General features: G+C 38.6%; 2 protein-coding genes across 4 annotated transcripts in view; one reads left to right on the top strand and one right to left on the bottom strand.

Annotated features, from left to right (window-relative positions):
• LOC139950452 (nuclear receptor subfamily 0 group B member 2-like) overlaps positions 1 to 18,747 on the top strand; it is a 110,464-nt gene extending 91,717 nt beyond the window's left edge. Inside the window, exon 4 of the transcript XR_011787656.1 lies at positions 18,732 to 18,747. The gene's annotated coding sequence lies outside the window, so the exon portion shown is untranslated. The remainder of the gene's footprint in view (positions 1 to 18,731) is intronic.
• The window catches only part of LOC139950451 (exocyst complex component 3-like), a 33,911-nt gene extending 10,922 nt beyond the window's left edge, over positions 1 to 22,989 (bottom strand). For 2 of the 3 annotated variants that reach the window (XR_011787655.1, XM_071949131.1), the window contains exons 1-12: positions 22,787 to 22,989; positions 14,771 to 14,838; positions 13,844 to 13,928; positions 12,172 to 12,210; positions 10,611 to 10,723; positions 9,905 to 10,024; positions 6,655 to 6,772; positions 5,799 to 5,879; positions 3,513 to 3,586; positions 3,095 to 3,163; positions 1,466 to 1,532; positions 518 to 616 (exon numbers count right to left, since the gene is read on the bottom strand). Coding sequence is in view for 2 of the 3 variants with exons in the window: in XM_071949131.1 (XP_071805232.1) it covers positions 518 to 616; positions 1,466 to 1,532; positions 3,095 to 3,163; positions 3,513 to 3,586; positions 5,799 to 5,879; positions 6,655 to 6,772; positions 9,905 to 10,024; positions 10,611 to 10,723; positions 12,172 to 12,210; positions 13,844 to 13,928; positions 14,771 to 14,838; positions 22,787 to 22,876 (1,023 nt within the window). In the remaining variant the exon portion in view is untranslated. Of the gene's footprint in view, positions 1 to 517; positions 617 to 1,465; positions 1,533 to 3,094; positions 3,164 to 3,512; positions 3,587 to 5,798; positions 5,880 to 6,654; positions 6,773 to 9,904; positions 10,025 to 10,610; positions 10,724 to 12,171; positions 12,211 to 13,843; positions 13,929 to 14,770; positions 14,839 to 20,796; positions 21,500 to 22,786 lie in introns of those variants that run through there. The other variant, XM_071949132.1, reaches the window with a different exon arrangement.

The following is a 22,989-nucleotide window of genomic DNA, read 5'->3' as shown; positions in this document are numbered from 1 at the left end:
TTGTATACTTTGGAAAGCGAATATACTTTGATTTACTTTCTCAAAAATCATTTTAAACGCAAAGCATACCTTTGATATTTAAAACAGTCCGATTGTTATGATCCTCAGTTACATAAAATACAATGGAACTGTTAAAAATTCATTTCAAAAGGTGGTCGTTTTTCTGTTTAGATATCGTCAAAAATCCGGAGTGTGTCCAACGCAGAAAGAATTATCCCTATAGGAAATACAACGTCTGCGAAGCAGGGACGCTTATCAGATTCAAATTTTGGGACATAACAATTTATATCTTTGTACGTAACCGCATTCTTCGAAAAAAAAACAAAACACTTCATTTTTCAAAGAGTGATTTATTTAGCAAACGTCCCCTTAAACAAGTTTCCATAGGAAAACATGAGAATTTGAATACAAGAATGTTTCACACTGTGACACACGCACTAATATTACAAGTAAATCCATCCTCTATAGTCATCATGGGTTGACGATTCTGGACTTTTAAGAAGGATGAAGCACTTACATTTTCCTCTAGTATCTTTAAGATGACCAGCGGGAACTCCGTAAAGTAAGCTTCCTTGCGATCTGATGTTACCCTTGGCTTATCCTGACTGTTCCAGTCCTATGATAGATAATCAGCAGTTTCTAGAGTTCAGTTCCAAAAATGGAAGGAAGGGGAAAGCTGATTGCGAATTACGGCCAAGTACAAAACATACCAGTTGATCGCCCGGGTTTTTCCAAAAAGAGGAGGATCAGGGCCTTTTGTTTTATATATAATTTTTTAGGTGGCCGTCAAACATTTTAATTTAGACTGGCCACCAATTCTTCAGTTTTAAACTCACCACTTACTTTATCTAATTTACAAGTTCTTAAAAGACTAGTAAGTTTAATGAGAAATACACAAAAAATGTATCTTTTTGAAAGAGAGAAAAATACACAAAAAATGTGTCTTTTTGAGAAAAAAAAGAAGGAACAAAAGGGGGAAAAAAGGATGAGTCCTCCCAAAAAAATAAGGGAGGGGACGATCCACTGACATTTCGTTGTTTTTGTTTGTGCTTTTTTTCGGTGGGGCCTTACGTTGTTGGGCCAAAAAAGAGTCCGATTGACTTGAAGTAACCAAGAGTTACACAACCTGCCTGCAGGTTTCAAAAGTTGATTATATTTCTAAACTATAAACTATGAAATTGTGAAAACAAACATAATCAATTAATCACGTCCTTGGTCACGGTAGCTAGGGTGCCAGGTAAAGTGCAGTAAATTTCACAATCAAAATTTTGCAAACTACCCCTTCAAGGCACAATTAACAAAACTTCCACTGTGAAATTTACTGCAATTTACCTGGCATCCTAGCTGCCATGAGCCGGTAAAGCACCGTCAATTTTACGGACTGTTTTACAGTGATATGAAGAGTTAGGTGAAATCGACGGCTGGCAGTATTCAGAAGACTGACTGCGCTTTGTGTTGTACTTACACTTATGTCCTTTTCTAGAACATTCTTCATCCATTTGTGAATGTGCTCACTTTTTTCTTTCAGATATCTGAGGGGATAATAAGATGGTTGTAAAAAATTACAAGTTTGATAAAAGTTCCGCAATATTCGCCAATGGGTTATGGGAGATGATCAATAGTGTCCATGTTAATTTGCCATGACAGGGACAGAATCTCCTGTGTTGGGGGGGGGGGTAGATTTCCCTACACATCGTCCCCGATGCTATGTATATTTTTTCAGCATTCTGTGAAAACACAAAAATAATTATAATAAAAAAAAACAAGAACAATTTCAAATCTTGTAATAAAATAATAAAAATAAACAGTCTAGGCCTATGTCAAAGTTTCAATTTCACCAGATTTGACCCAAATCACACATGAACTCGACTTAAAGGAACACGTTGCCTTGGATCGGTCGAGTTGGTCTTTGAAAAGCGTTTGTAACTGTTTTTTATAAAATGCCTATGGATAGAAAGATGTTGTAAAAGTAGAATACAATGATCCACACAAACATGCCTCGAAATTGCGTGGTTTTCCTTTTACCTCGTCGACTAACACGTCGGCCATTTATGGGGGTCAAATTTTTGACTCCCATAAATGACCGACCATGTTAGTTCGCACAGTAGAAGGAAAACCACGCAATTTCGAGACAAACTTGTGTGGATCATTGTATTCTACTTTTAAAACATCTTTCCAACCATATGCATTTTATAAAAAACGGTTACAAACGCTTTTGTTTTGACCAACTCGTCCGATCCAAGGCAACGTGTTCCTTTAAGGCTCACAAATTTGTGTTTATTTTATCAGGAGAGAGCCATGCGCAGTTCAACACCTTTGTTCTTTTTCCTTGTTACTTGGAATGATGTCAACGACCTTGCAACATCTGTTTAGTCATAAATATAAGAGTTTGTCTTGGTTTACTGTTTTCGGTTAATCCGACAGTAAAAAACACCAACCCACCACTTCTCACATAACATGAACTCACACTCCAGTCACAAGGGAATCTTCATGAACGACCATGAACTGCTAGACTCGATTCAAGTCCCGTTCTCGTGTTAGAAGTCCCTAAAGCATATCGCGCCACTTAAAGGCAGTGATGGACACTTTCGGTAATTACTCAAAATCATTATTGGCAAACAACTTTAGTATAAAACATTGTGAGAAGCGGTTCCATCTGAAGTAACGTAGTTTTCGAGAAAGAAGTAATTTTCCACGAATTTGATTTTGAGACATCAGAATTCGAGTTTGAGGTCTTGAAATCAAGCATCTGAAAGCACACAACTTCGTGTGACAAGGGTTTTTTTTCCTCATTATTATCTCGCAACTTCGACGACCAATTGAGCTCAAGTTTTCATTGTTATTTTATGCATATGTTGAGACACACACCAAGTGAGAAGACTGGTATTTGACAATTACCAAAAAGGTGTCCAGTGTCTATTAACAAACAAGTCGTATCAATGTATATTGTGGTCCCGCGCGCGGAACAGGTTGCGAAATCAGTGCATCACAAAACATTAGTTTTCTGGCGATGGTATGGGATTGGGACTTGAGTCAAGTCTAATGAACAGCAAGCTTTTATTTACAGTTCAAAATTGTTTTTGTATTGCCTTACTTGTTTTGGAGATCCCCAATTATACGACAAGCTGGGCATTCTGCATCCTGGCATTTAAATACTCGATCCCTGCATAGTAAAAGGAAACCAAGCTGGTCAGAGGTTACAGCAGATGTCATGTGAAACCTGTGTATAGTATTTCAATAATCATATAGGACAGATGGAATATGAATAAGGAAGTAAAAAAACCAGTGTTGCCAAGAAGTTTTAGTTTGTGTGTAGGTATATAATGAGTTCGTAACAGTTAGTGACAATCGGCTATACATCAACCAGTTGAATGCAGAGGTTATTTCGTTAAACTATATACTCATGATTCGCTGTTAAACTTATTACAACTGGGAAAACGGTTATTAATAACATCTGAAATAGCTCATTAAATATAAAAGCCTTCGGAAACTATAAAGAAGAGTTTTCATACCTGCAAAATATCATCCAAGACAACACTTCCACTGTCTCCTTGTGATTCAGGTCGAAGGAAAAGCTTTCTTGCATCTATAATTAATTTTAATAAACTAATTGAATATAATGAAATACTAAGATTTGATAAAAATAATGTATCTTATTTCAAGATGACGAATCAACACCCTAACTTCATTAAAAACCCACTTCAACTTTAATCATACATACATATATACACTCAAACATACACAACAGAGCATTTGTAATGCGCATTTTCATCGAGATCAAAGCGCTGAAAAGAGCAAAACCAATGGAACTAAACTACAAATTATTACATCTGATACAAGTATTTAGCACCCGTCCAGGAGCACAAAAGGAGAAGGGTATGAAGCCCCATTGGTGCCATTTGACAAGTGCATATATGCTTCACTGAATGAGATGTATTTCACAGCACCGCCACTTATATCTTGCGGCCGCCACTTAGTATCTTGCGGCCGCCACTTATTATCTCGCGGCCGCCACTTATTATCTTGCGGCCGCCACTTAGTATCTTGCGGCCGCCACTTAGTATCTTGCGGCCGCCACATATTATCTTGCGGCCGCCACTTAGTATCTTACGGCCACCACTTATTAACTCGCGGCCGCCACTTATTATCTTGCGGCCGCCACTTAGTATCTTGCGGCCGCCACTTAATATCTTGCGACCGCCACTTATTATATCGCGGCCGCCACTTATTATCTTGCGGCCGCCACTTTGTATCTTGCGGCCGCCACTTAGTATCTTGCGGCCGCCACATATTATCTTGCGGCCGCCACTTAGTATCTTGCGGCCGCCACTTAGTATCTTGCGGCCGCCACATATTATCTTGTGGCCGCCACTTAAGATCTTGCGGCCGCCACTTAGTATCTTGCAGCCGCAACTTCAAGTTGTGTAATTGAAAACATTGGGGCAGGTTGTCATTCATAAGGACGTAAAGTCATGCAATTGTTGTCGGTATTTTGCAATATTGGACAACATGGAACGGGATTTATTGATACAAGTTTATTTCCAGCTTGGATTAAATTACAGGGAAATACTGTGCTCTTTAGCAGCCAATCATAGAATCATAATCAGTATGCGGACCCTAAAGCGTGAATTGAGAAAGCTTGGACTTTTCAGAAGAAAACACAAATCTGACTTGTTAGATGTTGCCATGTTTATTGTTAAAACTCAAACAGACCAAGGAAATCACCAAGGATACAGATGGCTGCATTCACAACTTACTAAGTGGCGGCCGCAAGATAATAAGTGGCGGCCGCAAGATATTAAGTGGCGGCCGCAAGATAATAAGTGGCGGCCGCAACTTACTAAGTTGCGGCCGCAAGATAATAAGTGGCGGCCGCAAGATACTAAGTGGCGGCCGCGAGATAATAAGTGGCGGCCGCAAGATAATAAGTGGCGGCCGCAAGATAATAAGTGGCGGCCGCAACTTACTAAGTGGCGGCCGCAAGATAATAAGTGGCGGCCGCAAGATAATAAGTGGCGGCCGCGAGATACTAAGTGGCGGCCGCAAGATAATAAGTGGCGGCCGCAAGATAATAAGTGGCGGCCGCAACTTACTAAGTGGCGGCCGCAAGATAATAAGTGGCGGCCGCAAGATAATAAGTGGCGGCCGCGAGATACTAAGTGGCGGCCGCAAGATACTAAGTGGCGGCCGCAAGATATAAGTGGCGGTGCTGTGAAATACATCTCATTCAGTGAAACATTATGCACTTGTCAAGTGGCACCAATGGGGCTTCATAGAAGGGTGCTCAGTTTTAGATGTGGGAGGAAACACCTCAATAAGGGAAAATCCACGCAACCAGGTAGGGACTGAAAACCCAATGTAATTCAATTGAAAGGCAGGGAACCACTATAATGACTCAATAAGCCAATCTTCATGCGTGGTTATAACATATTTAACGATGTGAGAGTCCCCACTTATAGAAGGCAGGGAAAGAAACCACTGATGACTCAATGAGCCAATCTTCATGCGTGGTTATAACATATTTAACGATGTGAGAGTCCCCACTTAGAACACACAACTTAATATTAGTTTTCAAGTTCAAGTTCAATAAGGCATTTATCTTCCGTTAAGGTCCGTTGGCAACAAAATGAATTGAATGAATGAATGTTTGATGCTCAGGTCCCAATCCCGGGAGAGTCTTTTTATTTTCAGTCCCATCGCTTAACGTCAGAAAACTCCCCCATAGCTACATGTTTACAAGGGATATGCTTATAAGGACCTCTCGCACGAGAACGGGACTTGAATCAAGTCTAACTTACCTGTGACATGAGATTGACGTAGTACGTACTTGCGTATGTTTTCAACATGTTCCACTCTTCACTGAAACATACACTGAGACTCTGGCAAGAAATAAACATTATATATAACAATTTGAATTTTTTTATTTCATAACCCGTTTCTTACGTTGCGTTTATCAAAATGCAACTCACCATATCTCATTACACGTGATTAACGGATGAGTATCTTTTAGTACAAAAACTTCTTTTTCGAAGGAAAATGTTGGGCCCCTCATCATATTTTTCGCAGTTAAGGGCCTGCATGCTTTATGAACAATCATTCTACCTAATTTGGTTTGAGTTTAATGTGTACAGTTAACTCATTTTAAACTGAAGTTACAACAGCCTTAAAGGTACTGGACACCTTCGGTATTACTTTGTCAAAGACCAGTCTTCTCACTAAGTGAAACTCAACATATGCATACAATACCAAACCTGTGAAAATTTGATCTCAACTCAACTGGTCTTCGAAGTTGCGAGAGAATGACAAAACACCCTTGTCACACGAAGATTGTGTGCTTTAAGATGCCTTGGATTCGAGACAGTAGCTCCTTGAATACGAGACCTCAGCTGAGGTCTCGAATTCAATTCAAATAATTTATTGAGAAATTACTTATTTCTCAAAAACTACGTTACTTTAGAGGGCGCCGTTTTTCACAACTGTTTTTATGTTTTTAATTATTTTTCTAAACTATCAACAGCTCTCCATTGCTTGTTACTTAGCAAACATTTAAAATTATTTTGAGTAAATACCATTAGTATCCAGCGCCTTTTAAAAGGGGACATCATATTGAAAAGCTTAGTTTTAACCCAATCCAACCACGGTGCAACATTATACCTTTGCATGGTCAATGTCTCTCTGAATGTTATCTCTAGCCGTGGTGAGGTGGCGTAGAAACCACGTGGAATCACTGTTCATCGACGTAGAGGGAGGTTCGGGAGCCACAACCTTTATTCTGCAAAAAGACGGTGTTATAATACAAAATGTTGTTTTTAAGAGACACGAATCTTCCGACTCAAGCGCCAGACTCAAAACTTAACACTCTGCTGATCAGAAACGCCAGAGCGTGCAGGCTCTGGCGTTTCTGATCAGCAGAGTGTAAAGAAAAGTCCCGGTCGTGGCACTTTTTTCATCGAACAAGATACTTTTATCGAATGCTTATATATAATGATGCTTATATATAATGCACGTATCTACCAAACAAGGTACTCAGGGCGCCGAGTGTATACAAACTTTCAGAAAGATAGGTTATTGCGGTGATGAATTGTACCACCTTGGGTTTACAAAGTCACCATCAGCAGCCACAGCCAGGAACACCGGGGCGAGACCCTTCTCTTTTCGATAAGTGCACTGGATTCTTTTACAATGCGTTACACAACACATGGGACCAACGGTGGCTTTACGTCCCATCCGAAGGACGAAGCAATGGTTAAAGACAGTGAACACTATTGGTTATTGTCAAAGACTAGCCTTCACAGTTGGTGTATCTCAACATATGCATGAAATAACTAACCTATGGAAATTTGAGCTCAATCGGTTATCACAGTTGCGAGATAATAATGAAAGAAGAAAACACCCTTTCACACGAAGTTGTGTGCGTTTATGGTTGATTTCGAGACCTCAAGTTCTAAACCTGAGGTCTCGAAATCAAATTCGTGGAAAATTCTTTCTCGAAAACTACTGCACCTCGGAGGGAGCTTTTTTTTCACAATGTTTTATACCACCAACCTCTCCCCCTCACCAAGAAAGGTTTTATGCTAATAATTATTTTGAGTAATTACCAATAGTGTGCACTGTCTTTAAGTGTCTTGTTAAGGACACAAGTGTCACGGCTTGGGATTCGAACCCACACTCTGCTGATCAGAAACACCAGAGAGTTTGAATTCGGTGATCTTAACCGCTCGGCCACGACACTTCTGCAGTGACGGATAGGGGATTAATCCAACGGTCTCGTGTACGTTTTTAAATTCAGAATCAACCAGACACCAGTGTACTTGTCGGATCTGCTTGTGGAAAAGAGATCTTCCAGAGCTGGCCTGCGTTCAGCAGCTCCAGGGCACTAGAACGAGGAGGTCTTGGGGTGACAGGTCTTTCTCTGCAGAGTGCAGCAGCCCCACTTTTGAGGAAATGCACTTCCTACATACGTCAAAACTACAGAATTGTTCCACAAGCATCTGAAAACATCTCTCACGAAGGAATCCAACGATTAACTGTCATTTCCATACTTGTCATTCCGCTAGTTACTGTTTCTAGTTGTTCTTGTGCGCCTTGGGTGCCATTTTATAGGCAGATAATTATGTGCGCTTTACAATTCTCTAATTTTTATTATTTATTATTATAACGGAAGTATTAAAGGAACACGTTGCCTTGGATCGGACGAGTTGGTCAAAACAAAAGCGTTTGTAACCGTTTTTTATAAAATGCATATGGTTGGAAAGATGTTTTAAAAGTAGAATACAATGATCCACACAAGTTTGCCTCGAAATTGCGTGGTTTTCCTTCTACTGTGCGAACTAACATGGTCGGCCATTTATGGGAGTCAAAATTTTTACCCCCATAAATGGCCGACGTGTTAGTCGACGAGGTAAAAGGAAAACCACGCAATTTCGAGGCATGTTTGTGTGGATCATTGTATTCTACTTTTACAACATCTTTCTACCCATATGCATTTTATAAAAAACGGTTACAAACGCTTTTCAAAGACCAACTCGACCGATCCAAGGCAACGTGTTCCTTTAAAGAAACTAAACTTTTCAAGTAAAAGAAGGAGTATGTCTGGTTCATCAATCATTAAGTGTCCTATAAGCTTGCGAGCTACAGTGCTGAGTGACCCTGGTCTCATTGTACAAGAAAACTAACAATAATATTTGGCATTATGTACATAAAAAACAAAGAGAGGGCAATTTCAAATGTTAGTTATAAAATATTCTAATCCAATGGTTCTATCTGTGTTGAGAGTTTTATAACCCAAAACCAGAGAACACATTCTTAGAAAACAGGAAGTTAACGTCGTATCATGGAAGACAAATAAATCAAAATCTGATCTTTGACACGCATGAAACTGTCACGGCGCTATCATAAATCCACTGACACGGGTAAAGGTTGAAAACTTCCAAACAACATTGGTATTATATTATTCTGAGAAGCGAAGCTTCTTGCGCAAGGTGTTCCAGATTATTTATTTATATTCACGGTTCTGTCCTGTTTTGTGGTTCTCGATATCCGGAAACAGAACCCAAGAAGTGTCTGGTGATGAATTTTTATACCAACTTAACCTTAAATCAACGTTTTCAACGTTTCCACAATCATGGCAGAGTGTTTTCGATCAACGAATAGATTTACAGTCACCTAACGAAACAACAAAACACGACTTTACAGGAACGAAGATAACCAATGCTTCACTGGTTGGTAATTTTTTTTGCAAGACGAACTTGTTATAATCTTTAGGAATGTGCGTCCAGCACTTGTTTCAATTGCTTAGCCAAAAGCCACTTACCTGTGCAGTTTTTTTTCAATGCCGCTTTTGCAAAACACTGTTATACGAATGAGCAAGCACACAACGACGTCTTTTATAATGATGGCCAACATTTCTCATTATACACTGTTTGTATATCGAATCGACTTTGTCAGAATAAAAGATCTTTGTCTTCAATAGTTCTACGGGCTTTATCTACGGGCGTCTCAAAACGTCCATTATTTGCAACGATGGTTTTCAAAAGAACAGATTGAGTGATGAGTCCCATGAGAAAACTTTTCATTTTACTGAAGGTTTTAGTTTACCATACCACCCTTAAAACAAAAACAAAACAAATCAAATCATTCACAACCATCAATCAATCAGTCAATCAATCAATCAGTCAATCAGTCAATCAATCAATCAATCAATCAATCAATCAATTAATCAATCAAAAGAAATTTATAAAGCGCCAAAATCAAAAGTTTGCTCTAAGGTGCTGATGTATGGGCACAAACAGGAGAAATGTTATAATAATGATCCTCCTGAAGCAGGTGAGCTTTCAGAAGTGTCTTGAATGAACCATGCTAATGAACAGAAGTTTTGTTTGTGGAGTGTTTGAGTATAACTTACCGTTCTATAATTTTGGTTGTGATGATATCCAGGCATTTCTGTCGCCATCTTTTTGGTCGTTTTGGACTTACAAACAGTTCATGTTCACTCGTTGAACACTCCAAAGAATCACTGTCTCTTCTGCGCAACCAAAATGACCAAGTATAATTTGTTTTAAAACGGCAAATGTCATAATTACTTGCAACATTTCCCTGTACTACAACAAAGTGCAAATTGTAGGCCTAATTATGCACAATAACAAAAGGGGTAAACAGCTAAACAGGTCAGTTGGTAGAGCAACGGCATGTTAAACCGGAGGTTGTTGGCTCAAACCCGGCTCTTTTCAATATTTTTGTTAAACCCCAAGTCAAAATACTAAAATTCAAACACAAGTTCTTGTGTGGCGTGGACACTGTTGGTAATGACTCAAAATAATTGTTAGCATAAAAAACTACTTGGTAACGAGCACCTGATAAGTATACAACATTGTCCGAAGTGACGTAGTTTTTGAGAAAGAGGTAATTTTCCACTATAATATTTCGAGACCTCAGAATTTGATTTTGATGTCTCGAAATCAAACATATGAAAGCAATATGTTGAGATACACCAAGTGCATGAGAAGACTGGTCTTTGACAATAACCAAAGGTGTACAGTGTCTTTTAAGACACTGGACAAAGCATTCCTTTTTAAATAAATAACAAAAGTTCAAAAAACGTCTGCACCTACTTTTCCTCCGAATCGACTATCTGGACGCTTGCCTTCAGTAATTCACGATCCATGTCGTTTACTAACTTGTACATGATGTCGAAAACATTCTTAATCTGATCAAACATCAAATCCTGTGACAAGGAAAATAAAACAAGGATAATTTGCAGTTCGGCACACTGAATCACACATAGTTAATATAACAGCTTTGTCCTGCCAATTCCAACAAAAATCCATTCATTTTTACACCATCATTAAATTTCGTTTCAAAATGAACACTCCATTGAATCAGCGATCAACAGTTACAGGCACTGGACACTTTTGATAATTATTCAAAATAATTGGTGATGAGCAATAGCGAGCTCTTAATAGTATAGAACATAGTGAGAAACGGCTCCCTCTGAAGAAAAGTAGTTTTTGAGAAAGAAGTAATTTCTCACTTAAATATTTGAATTGAATTCGAGACCTCGGCGGAGGACTCGAATTAATGGCATCTGAAAGCACACAACTTGTGTGACAAGGGTGTTTTTCTTTCATTATTATCTCGCAACGTTGTATATCGCAACGTCGACGACCAATTGACTTCAAATTTTCACAGGTTTGTTATTTTATGCATATGTTGAGTTAAACCAAGTGAGATTACTGGTCTTCGGCAATCAACAAAGGTGTCCACCGCTTCAACGGCTCCCTCTGAAGTAACATAGTTTTTGAGAAAAAAGTAATTTCTCACTAAAATATTTGAATTGAACAAGAGACCTCAGCTGAAAGCACACAATTTACGCAACAAGGGTATTTTTTTTCCATTGTCTCTCGCAACTTCGACGACCCATTGAGTTTAAGTTTGTTTCACCCGTTTGTTATTTTGCGCAGTTATTTGTATTCAACCAATCGAGGGCGTGCATTTTATCGTTCTCGTTTTCGTTCTCGTTATCGAGGCCTGTGTGACCGGGCCTTAAAGACACTGGACACTATTGTTAATTGTCAAAGACCAGTCTTCTCACCGTGTGTATCTCAACATTATGCATAAAATAATAAACCTGTGAAATTTTGAGCTCGATTGGTCATATGAGTTGCGAGATAATTATGAAATAAAAAAACAACCTTGTCACACGAAGTTGTGTGCTTTCAGATGCTTGATTTCGGGACCTCATATTCTAAATCTGGGGTATCGAAATCATGGAGAACTCGTGGAAAATTACTTCTTTCTCGAAAACTACGTCACTTCAGAGAGGGCCGTTTCTCACAATGTGTTATACTATCAACCTCTCCCCATAAATCGTTACCAATTGAGGTTTTATGCTAAAAATTATTTTGAGTAATTAGGGCCGCCATGGCTGCTTATCGTCCTGCATTGTTGTATGCCTCATATACTACCTTTGTCTCGTTCTTTTTCGTTTTGTTTGTTTGTTTGTTTGGGGTTTTATTTTTAAAGCAATGGTGTGGTAATCAGGTTTGTAAGTTACCCTTGACCAACAATACCAGACTAACATGACTAAGGTATGGTGTCATTTCCAGTCTTACGCAATGTATTACTTTATCTGAAAATAATTTCCTTTTGCGTTGTGGAAGAATTACAACTTACCGATTGAACGTCTATGTCACTGAATGACTCACTTCGTACCTAAAAATAAAACAAATTAAGAGGAAAAAACTTTTTCAATTTTTTTCTCTCGAGATACCTTGCCATCACATAAGTTCGAGAATCAAGGTTCATTTTTTTTCCACAGTATCAACAAATAAAAGACATTATTACTCAAGAGCGATTAGTTTAAAGGGTCTGGGTACCTTTTATAGGCCACAAAACAAAAAATGTCCAGAGATTTACATTAAAGGAACACGTTGCCTTGGGTCGGTCGAACCGTGGTCTTTGAAAAGCGTATACAAAAGCGGCAGTACAGTTAACTACGATCCTATAAGCTAAAGTAGTAGTCCAGTCTATTTTCTATACCATCCGCCCTGGTAATAGTTAAAAAGCAGGACAGTTCTTTTCAGAACTGAGAAGTCGCCCGAACCTGCGATTATCTACTCCACGGCAGTAGAATAAAGCAAGACAGTTCTCTAAGAACAACTCTACCTGGCAAGTAGATATACACACGATGTTACCGCAAACCAAATATACATTGAAACCTCACCATGCAATGCCTAAAACCCTAAATACAAATCGTTTATCATATGATTCGAAAGAAATTTTAAAAATAGAATATAACGATCCACATATGTATCACTCGAAATTGCGCAGTTTTCCTTTTTACCTCGTCGACAAACACAGTCGGCCATTTTATGACTCCCATAAATGGCCGACCGTGTTTAGTTCGTAAAGAAAAAGGAAAACCACCCAATTTCGAGTGATACTTGTTAGGATCATTATATTCTACTTTTAAAATAGCTTTCTAATCATAAGCATTTTATAACAAACGGTTACAAACGCTTGTCAAAGACCAGCTCGACCTATTAAAGACAACATGTTCCTTTAAACTCACACAGTTTGAAGATAATGATAGTAAAAACTTCCCTTAAAATATTACTTACTGAGGTTCTGTAGTTTTTGTGAAATGAGTAAAACAAGTCCGGAAAATAATGTTCATCTCAGCAGTAGACAAACACTATTTTAGCATGTAAAACGTATTTACGTGACAATGTTTTACTCATTTCTCATGGACTCAGTAAGTAATAATTATTTTAAGGGAAGTTTTCTAACATCCTTCAAAAAATGTGGACATTGTGTTATATACAAACATAACATTGTGTTATTCTACAAAAGGTACCTAGACAGTCAGACACTTTAAAGAATAGAATATAGTAAAGATATATAAAGATGGAAATAAATATCCATTTTAGAAGCACACACAATACAAAATAAAAAAATATAAGCAGTTAATCTGTCATGGTTGCCTATTCCTCAAAGACGCCCAAACAAAATAAAACTTTCCTTAAAGTTTGTAATACGAAGTGTGTGTACAGGTTTACACCAACTTAGATCTGAGCCTATAGGCCTATAGGTGGGGACTGGATCTTATTAGTATCCCAATTATGTTCAACCCATTGCCAAGAATTGTCATGATTATAAACAACTATTTTACCCTGAAGACCAGCAGAGTATGTTTGAAACGTCGGGACAACACCGGCTCTTTGTAGCCAACACTCGCACAAAAGAGATTTACACATGGTTGTACCCACAAGTTTACTATTCCTGTATAGATTCTTCCTATTATTTTATCCACACTATGAAAAGCTTCAAACAATACTCGTCTTACCTTTTTTTCTTTTTCGGTCTCATTTGCCAACTTCAGATGAACCTGAGATAAAATTTCGTCCCGTGATTTCTCCAGGTATTGCAAACTGCGCGTGGCCAGGGGATAGACAATAAAATCAACAGATTAATCATGCAACAAATTGGAAGACACATGCAAAGCTATGTTTTTGATGTTCTTAATAATTAAACACACTGGACAGTGGACACTATTGGTAATTGTCAAAGACTATAGTCTTCACAGTTGGTGTATCTCAACATATGCATACAATAACAAACATGTGAAAACTTGAGCTCAATTGGTCGTCGAAGTTGCGAGATAAAAAAATGAAAGAAAAAACACCCTGGTCACACGAGTTGTGTGCTTTCAGGTGCTGGATTTCATGACCTCAAATTCTAAATCTGAGGTCTCAAAATCAAATTCGTGGAAAATTACTCTTTCTCGTAAACTACGTTACCTCAGAGGGAGCTGTTTCTCACAATGTTTTATACTAACAACCTCTCTCCATTACTCGATACCAAGTAAGGTTTTATGCTAATAATTATTTTGAGTAATTACAAATAGTGTCCACTGCCTTTAACCCAAAAGTTGATTTTACACCTTCGCATTCATTGTACAAATTCACTTCGGCACAAGCGCCAATAAGTTCCCTACAAAATATAGTTTTGTTTGCTCTACTCTTGTAAAGATGGGCTTAGAAAACCTCCAATCAGATTTTAATGTATAATACTGGGCACGAAGCTTGTATGACCGACATTTCCTATCAAAGACGTTTTTAGTTTGCCAGTTTAAAACACATGCATACAGATTTGGTATTTGTCGAAGGAAACCCCGCAGTGTGGTTGAGAAGTATCCGTTCGGTATCTGTTTCAGACCACATTATTCAATCACAATCTGGCAGATATGATTACATTATTCAGGGATGCTTACGTTTGATAATTTCTTAGCAGATTGTCACTCTGCTTTTCTGCTCCTCTATGGTGTTCCATCTGTTCCCCCTAGAAACAGCAATAAAGAAATTGATTTAACGAATTAAAAGGCACTGGACACATTTGCTAATAATTGTCAAAGACAGTCATCTTTTCACTTGGTGTACCTAAACATATGCATAAAATAACAAACCTGTGCAATCTTGAACTCATTCGGTCGTCGAAGTTGCGAGAAAATAATAGAAGAAAAAACACCCTTGTCGCACAAGTTGTGTGCTTTCAGCTCAGCAACCTTGTAATTTGAAACCTCGGCTGAGGTCTCGAATTCAATTAAAATATTTTAGAGGGAACAGTTTCTCATAATGTTTTATACTATCAACAGCTCTCTGTTGCTTGTTACCAAGTAAGTTTTTATGCTAACAATTACTTCGAGTAATTACCGACAGTGTCCAGTGCTTTTAAGTTATAACATGGATGTTTCAGATATATACATCCTTCTGGGCCAAGCCTACAGAGCTTTAATGCAACAAACTTTAAAGGGATGCTGCAGTGAATTCAAATAAAACAGTTAATTTTGCTGTCATTTATTTCTAATATATGAATTGAACATCAATAAAAATGTGTTTTGTTTTCCCCCCGACATATCTCACTTGCGTAATTAGCGAATAAGTCATGCCCCCCCCCCCCCTTTTGTGGATTGTTACCGCTCCCCTACCATCGACGTCACGTCGGGAATTCAAACATATCGTCGGCAAAAAGAGTCTGGTCCCTTACTACACGCACCTAGGTACGCAGGCCACATAGTGCACACGTCTCTATATGCACACAGCCAGGGGACCCGACGGCTGGGGTTACCGACATGACGTCACGTTTATGCAAATGAAGGCTCCCTTTTAGGGGGGGAGGGTGGGTTCCCCTAATCTCTTGCAAACCATTTTAAAATACTTGCGCATTTAATAAAAAATAAAAAAAAAATATTTCAGGTTTAAAAAGTCATGTTTACTCGTTTAAATTATATTTAAAAAAAACACTGCAGCCCCCCTTTAAGACCAAGGTCGTGGGTTTGAATCCCACCCGAGTGTTTTGCCAGAATGTCGGTGTAAGGGTCGACAAAACTTACTGTCCTGCTGTAAAGAGTCGGATGATTGTTTTTAAAGGAACACGTTGCCTTGGATCGGTCGAGTTGGTCTTTGAAAAGTGTTTAGAAGCCGTATATTATTAAATGCATATAGCTAGAAAGGTATTTATGTCTCGAAATTGCGTGGTTTTCCTAAATACGTCGCGAAGAAACACGTTCGGCCACTTGTGGGACCAACATTTTGGCCGCCCGTGTTAGTTCGCGACGTATAAGGAAAACCATGCACTTTCGAGGCATATTTGTGTGGATCATTATATTCTACTTTTAAAATACATTTCTAACTAACGCATTTTATAATAAACGGTTTTCAAACGCTTTTCAAAGACCAACTCGTCCGATCCAAGGCAACGCATTCCTTTAAACCTAAAAACGATAAGGTGATTTCTGTGCTATCCCTATGAAGGGCACCAAGGTTCAATTGTTAATAATAGTATTATTGACATTTTCCACCTCACTCTTCCTGCCTTCAAACATCAAATTAGTGGCACCTTGAAAACATTTTATCCCAAAGACGAGGTCGGGTCGAGAGTGTAACTTATATGTTTGAACTATTTTCATGTAAAAACTTTTCGCCATTTTAATCTTTGTCACGTTTACAATAGTCTGTTTTAATAATTTTAGTGTGCTTTTGTTTATAAATGTATAATTTAATGTTTTTTTTATCCATCCTGTTATTAGCGCTTGCGCTGTTTGTAGCTGAAATAAAATACAACAAGAAATAGCTGGGACCTTGTCCAATATTTTGAAGTTTGTTGGTTCTTTGTGTCAGTGATTTAAATTATCAGTGTGATTTGTTCTTAGCCGATTTTTAAGTATACCAATTCGAACGTTTGGAATACTGTTTTCATGAATATTGATTTTTTCTTTTGCACTAATATTTTACCGTTGTTTAGATAATAAAACATGCGCTTTGGAGAAACCCTTGGCGTGTACATTGTTGTTATTACCTCATATCACTGCTGGTTGAAATGGATGGTGTGAAAACTGCTTTGCAACACGTTGTATTAAATGTATAGGCTAGGTAATTCAATTTCGAATTCAAGGCAGCTGAAACCAGACAATTTGTGCAACAAGGGTAATTTTTCTTCCGTTATTGTCTCGCAACTTCGGCCACCAATTGAGGAGTCAAATTTTCACACGTTTGCTATTTTATGCATGTACCTGTATGTTGAGATACACCAAGTGAGATGAGACTACTGTTTTTTGACAATTACTAAAGGTGCACGGTGTAAATGTATAGGTATTGAATTCAAATAACCTTACTGTAATTACGATTTGTAAAATGGGTCACTATATGTGGTTCGTATCAGGCTTTTGTCGTATCGTATACAATGTGCACCAGTGACATAACCAGCCGTTGACTATAATAACCAGGGGAATTGACTCATCTTTGTTATTTATATGCAAATGGCAATTCTATCAGAACTGCCGGCAAGCAGCAGGAACAACACAAATGCTTGTATTGTATGCGGTAGCCGGGATCCAGGACAGGCCGTTAATTATAGATGGGTTCCTGAGCAAGTATGGGTGCAATTACTTCCTGCAATTTCTGTGCACCTAATAATTTCTGGGTGCTTTTTAAAATGGTGCTGTTCAAAAACATTTTTCTGTTTTCAATAATACCTTTAAATGTATATGTATATTGTTGTATTTAACTACGGTGCGTCTCAGCAGATATGAATAAAGAATCATGAGCGGAACTAAGTTACAATGGCACATGCTGGGTTAGGCCATAGAGCAAGGCACGTTAGCCTTTGAAAGGAGAAGCCAAATCTCCCAGTTCCCACACAACAGAGCGGTTACGGCATAAATGCGAGTCTCATTCTGCACGACTTATCTGGGTTCAGTGAGTTCAGAGTATTCACTCAGGTACGGAATTATACACAAAGCAAACTATACAAGTTGGTGTCCTTCAAACCCAACGTCGCAAACTCGTCGTAAAACTTTACAGGTTTATGACTAGTAATGCTACTTCCATGATATTCTGTACACACATAAAACTGTCAAGTTTGTTATAGTTATGGTTACATCCCACACTGGGGCACCAGGTCATGTCGGTCACAGCTTGGTTATAACAGCAAAGATTATATAATGTCCGATATGGGGCAATCCCCAACATCCTTCCTCAACGTTTCAACGCACTGGACACCTTTGGTAATATTGTCAAAGACTAATGTTCTCAATCAGTGTAGAAATAGAGGAAGCATGGATAAAGGGAGAATTGTATATCTCAAAAGATGCATAAATAAACAATCTGTGAACATTGACTCATCAATTGGTCGTCGAAGTTGCGAGAGAAAATACCACAAGTTGTGTGCTTTCAGATGCCTTCAATTCGAGTCCTCAGCTCGGCCGCTTCAACATGCAATTCAAATATTAATTCAGTGAGAAATAACCTCTTTCTCAAAAACTCTCTGTCGCTTTTGGCTTTCCCTGCCAGGGTTTCTGTCTTTTGTTTTGTCTCTAGCGTTTTGTGTTCCACCCCACTGGAGGTGTTTCCTACATAATCCTTGTATCTGCCCGCAGCCAGGCCAGGTTTCTCAGTAATTTGCTAGGTTTTTACAATTTTTGTTTTCTAATTATAACCATTGTATTGCTTTTACTTGTAAATCTTTGATGTGCAATTTTTTAAATGCATGTGTTTTTCATGTTTGCTGGCAAATAAAATGATATGATATGATATGATATGATAAATTACTATGTTACTACAGAGGGAGCCATTTCTCACAATGTTGTATACTACCAATAGCTCCCCATTGCTCGTTACCAAGTGCGTTTTTATGCTATTTTTTTTCTCTCTCGAGTAATTACCAAATGTGTCCAGGGGTGGATTTCACAAAAGTAGTCCTAACTTAGGACTAGTCCTAGGCAATGCTAAGAGATAGGACCAGTCCTAAGTTAGGATGAGTTATTGGTCTTAACTTAGGACCAGTCCTATCTCTTAGCATTGCTTAGGACTTGTCCTAAGTTAGGACTACCTTTGTGAAATCCACCCCTGTGCCTTTAAACAGAAAAAGCCTATCGAACAATTATGCCCAATAACAAGCACCACATGGCAAGAGTGTGTATACATTGAAGCATGGAGGTAGATTGAAGGATCGCAGATAAACATTCTTTCAGTTTCATGGAAAAGGTGGTGTGGCTTTGAAGGAATGATGAAGGGAAATTCCAGATTGCACAATCCATGCACAACCCAAATCAAAAGCATAACATTGCTGACTGGTGACCACGTGGATGACTCATAAAATACAAGCTATTTTCCTGTGTCAAATATGTATGTAGACCCTACACCTTATATTATGCTTTCCCAAAAGTTTTGAGGTTTGTTTAACAAGGAACACGTTGCCTTGGATCGGTCGAGATGGTCTTTGAAAAGCGTCCTGTAACCGCTTGTTATGGTTAGAAAGATGTTGTAAAAGTAGAATACAATGATCTACACAAATATGCCTCAAATAATCGACCGAGTTAGTTCACGACGTAGAATGAAAACCGTGCAATTTTGAGTGATACTTGTGTGGATCATTATATTCTACTTTTAAAACATCTTTCTAACCATGTTTAAACAGTTTCAAACGCTGTTCATAGACCAACTCGTCCGATCTAAGGCAACGTGTTCCTTTAATACAGTTTTTAAAATGGGATTTTCTGTTTTAATAAATATACATTAAATAAATCCAAATACAGGCTGCCTTTTAATACGAAGTAGACAAAAGTTGTTACATTTTTATTCAGTCGTGGCAGTCAATGAATGTGTATTTCACCAATAATGTGGGCCAGAATAAAATGTAAACGTTGCTTTTCAGAACAATGACACCTTGTAAACGATTCAATTTTGGCAGATATTCCTCTCTCTTTGTTTAATATATATTATAATAACAATTAGTTTTTGACACAGTATAACATTTTGGGGCAAGTGTAAACATCGTTTATCAGTTGTATAACCATGTTTTGAAAGTGCAGTAAGGTGTGTCCGTCTTACTTGGTAAATGGAAAAACGGCTCCCTCTGAAGTAAATTGTTTTTGAAAAAGAAGTAGTTTCTAAATAAATACTTGAACTGATTTCAAGACCTCAGCTGGGGTCTTGAATTCAATCATTTGAGTCAAAATTTGAACAGGTTTGCTATTTTTTATGCATAATGTTGAGATACACCAAGTGAGAAGACAGTGGGGTTTTTTTCGGACAAATTAGCACTGTACACTATTAATTGTCGAAGATCAGTGTTCTCACTTGGTGTATCCCATCATAAGCATAAAATAACAAGCCTGTGAAATATTGGGCTCACAATCGGTCATCGAAGTTGCGAGAAAATGATGAAAGATGAAACACCCTTGCTGGACGAATTTGTATGCTTTCAGATAAGAATAAAATACTTCTAGCTAGAAGTCTTTTATTATTTTAATGAGATAGTACCGCTTTCTAAAAAAAATACGCTACTTCAGAGGGAGTCGTTTCCAACAATATTTTATACTATCAACAGCTCTCCAATGCTCGTTCCCACGTCAACTTTTAAGTTAATATTTGTTTTGAGTAATTACCAAACAAGTACCTTCCCTTTAACCTTTGGTAAACAAGACGCGACAAAATATAATGAAGCCCTCCAACAAAGCGCACAATGAAAAGAGGTCTAGGGGCATGGGGGTGCGCCCGGTGATTAATGGTAAACACCATGGAGGTAGAACACAAGGGTTACACCATGGAGCTATGATTACACATGATTACACTCGCTTATTTTGGCATATGTTATATGTAGGCCTACACGGTGGCACATCCTTGCCTTACCGTAGAGCAAGCATGTTCAAAATGGGGGAATAACACAATTTAAAGCGAAACGGGGTTGTAGCAAAACTGGCCACCTTTTATAAATGTAGCTCACCCACAAAAAACTCACCTTTGTAAACACGGAGTTACCAGTTGTTCAGGTTCAGAGCATCCTTGATGTAGATGCTCAGAGCATGTTAAGAGCGGATCGCTTTGGTACACACTGCGTGTACAGTCCGTAATTATCTAATTAATACTGTCAATTAGCCTATACGTATAAGCTACTGTAAAGACAACTCGAACGCGGTTCGTCAAAATACAGCCCTATCAAGTATAATTCAAAGATGCTTGGATTCTTACACGGTGACCGTTAATGTCCAAGGAAGATCAACACATTCATTCAATCCTCTTTGTTGTTGTGTCATGGATGAAGGAAGAGCAACCATATGCCTGTGATTTTTTTCACAGGACTCGGGAAAGTACTGAGTATACAGTGCTACACACATCGGTGTATATGGGTAAAAACCAAAAATTAATAGCAACCATATTGTCGGGCAAACGAGATGCAACAACAACATACCCACGACAAGTAGTCAGCAGTGCACTGCGCAGATGCAACCGGGAAAAGATGGGGGAATTCCCGTCATGTAGGGTAAGTTTGTATAGCGAGGTATGTCAATGCATAGACTTGATTCAAGTCCCATTCTCGTGTGACAGGTCCCTAGCTATTACCTCAACTTACTATGAAACAACCTCGTGTCATACAGTACGTGCGCGCTCGCCGTCAAAATGTGGTCCCGAGAATGGGACTTGACGAAGTCGTTTCTTACTCTGCACGTTGTTATTGGAAAATCTCCCCAAATGGGGAGATGTACAAAACCAATGGGAGCGTGGAAGCGCTGACCTGCCGGATATTCATTATACTCTGTGACATCACAGAAGAAGACTGTGTCTACACGCGGCACGCACGTGGGGCGGGTAAACTCATTAGCAGGCAAGGGGGTGTCGGTGTCATAAGTCGTTTTATTGCACTTCCCAAAATTCAAGTTTTGCAAACAAAACCGACCCCAATGTATGTTACAACGTATTACTTAAATTCAACTGAACATTAAGTGCTTTCTTTTTTTATAATTAATTGGTTATTAAAAAATATATTTCAATCATCAACTAAGCACTTAACCCACAAGTGACAAATGAACTAGCCTTCTTTTTGGGTGCGTTTGATTGGTCAAAACGTATCACGTAACAATGTTACATACTCATAAGTGAATACATTTACATACCAGGCGACTGCGACATCGTCAAGTCCCTGTCCCGCATGCGGAAAAGGTTTTGGAATGCAGAGCGTCACAAAACAGTAGTTTTCTGGGGATGGCACGGGATTGGGACTTGAGTCAAGTCTAGTCAATGCATGGCGGTAGAATTTCGGAGTTAGAATTTCTACAATACATTAGTCTGCCGTTAGTTGCTGCCGTCGAACACTGTACGTGTAGCTTGGTCATTATTTTAGTGGTGTATGGAGATGGCGCATAAATTACGACAGAAGCTACGCGTATTGTGTACTAGCTATGATTTTAAAAACTGACACAAGGATACTTCCATCCTCCACGCTTCCATGATTCCGTGGCCTTATATCTACCCCCATGTCTTGGTGGCCTCTGGAACTAGCTGCTGAAGTGCCTCAAGGACAGCTACACTAGCCCAAGGACCACATTACCCCCTGGATGGAAAATAAGTTTAACTGCGGGTTTGCAAGGACGAACCACTCGGCCGGCTGGAATAGTGCCATTCACACGACAGCAAAATAACTTGGGTATACTTGCCTATAGCATATGATGGTTGTAAAGTGTACCAATGTTTGACAAGATTTGCAAGAGAGCCGCGGACCATAATATAAGACTAAATTGTTGTCCTTTTAAAAACAATTTTAGGACCAACCATGCTGCAAGTTGTAAATGTAAGAAAGGTACCTATAATTAGAGTATTAAATAAAAAAATTAAAAAAAACATGTAGGTACCTATGAAAGTTTATAACAATACACACAAATACGGAAATGAATTATCTGGCATATTTTACCCTGTTCCACACAAGCTACTGAAGAGAAGAATGTTTGGTTTACCTGAATATTAAGAAGACGCAACATGAACGTCATTCCAACATGAGCTTTGGCTCGCATTGCCATCATCCAATGTCTTGAGCTTACCGGCATGGTTGTCCTATGATCAGCTGAGTTACTCTCTAGGACTCGTTAACTTCAAAAATATAAACATCCTGCACTTGGGCAGTTCTTTATATACCATCAGAATTACACACATCAAACTC

The sequence above is a fragment of the Asterias amurensis genome, chromosome 18 (assembly GCF_032118995.1).
Source record: "Asterias amurensis chromosome 18, ASM3211899v1".
Lineage (NCBI taxonomy): Eukaryota > Metazoa > Echinodermata > Asteroidea > Forcipulatida > Asteriidae > Asterias > Asterias amurensis.
This window is presented reverse-complemented; position numbering and strand designations above follow the sequence as displayed.